Below are 1,037 nucleotides of genomic sequence, written 5' to 3' on the forward strand. Positions count from 1 at the left end.
ATTGTAATTAGCAGTTTGACTTAACTGCACTGTGTTCCTCAGGTGATGCGCTCATTATTGAGTTTGGACTGGCAAAAAACGACCAAACTGGTGAGATGTGCTACCCACGTCGTGTGTACGCCAACCCAACATGCCCTGAAATCTGTCCGATATTGAGGTAATTCTCTTTGAGAATGCACTTAGAGTAAATTGTGACGTTGCATGTAGTTTAGCAATTTACCTGTTCACATAACCTCCGCGAAGTGCAGGGACCAGTTCAATACTTTTGTTCGGGGCGAATTTCAAAGAGCGATTTTCGGTGTGGCTGGCGAAGACGTGTGTGCTCTGCCGCGACGAAATGCTGGCGTTAGGTCTCTCAATCGCAGAAATCGGGAGTCATTCATTCCGAAAAGGCGTGGCATCCGAGCTAGCAAATTGCCCCGGCGGTCCACAGGCGATGTCGATTTGGTTGCGTGCCGGTTGGAGTTTAGGCAGTGTGCAGGGCCGGTATATTTACCAAGGCGCCGGTGGAGATCAATTCGTAGGACGAGCAGCGTCAGGTAATTCTCGAAGAGAATGCAGATAAATATTTTCTTGGTAGGGCTCAATGTTAACGACACCTCCTTTGCCGCCCTTCCACCCCATTTCCATGGTGCTGCATTGTCGACGGTCCAGTGGGATGCCTGGATTTACAACGTTCTATCCTGCCACATTTCGATCGGTCATTCCATTCCTCTTGGCGTCGCTCGTGTACCACTGCAAATGGCTCAAGGCTACGCTTGCAGTCGACCATCCACTGTTTTTGTCGCATGTGTGGACGAGCGGCACGATCCCGTCACTCACCACCCACGTCCTCTCAGGTGTCCTTAAGAACAAGATATCTGGACTGGTGGCATCTGGAATACCACCACATATTCCATGGTCTCTACAAGTCGCATAGGTAAAGTCAATCGTCCAAAAATTCAAGGTTGAAATTACCAAAAAATTGAAAAAAGTGCCAGAGGAAGTCGGCAAAGAGTTGCGCGAGCACATGCACGGCTCTCGTGGCGACCCAGTTA

At 49.5% G+C, this 1,037-nt stretch overlaps 1 protein-coding gene across 1 annotated transcript; it reads left to right on the forward strand.

The window, feature by feature from the left end:
• Positions 1-586: 586 nt before the first annotated feature.
• Positions 587-919, forward strand: H310_13637 (hypothetical protein; the record flags this gene model as incomplete). Its single annotated transcript, XM_008881207.1, has 1 exon — positions 587-919. The coding sequence occupies one exon, from the start codon at positions 587-589 to the stop codon at positions 917-919; it is 333 nt and encodes a 110-aa protein (XP_008879429.1).
• Positions 920-1,037: the final 118 nt, after the last annotated feature.

Source organism: Aphanomyces invadans (assembly GCF_000520115.1).
Source record: "Aphanomyces invadans strain NJM9701 unplaced genomic scaffold supercont1.55, whole genome shotgun sequence".
Lineage (NCBI taxonomy): Eukaryota > Oomycota > Saprolegniomycetes > Saprolegniales > Verrucalvaceae > Aphanomyces > Aphanomyces invadans.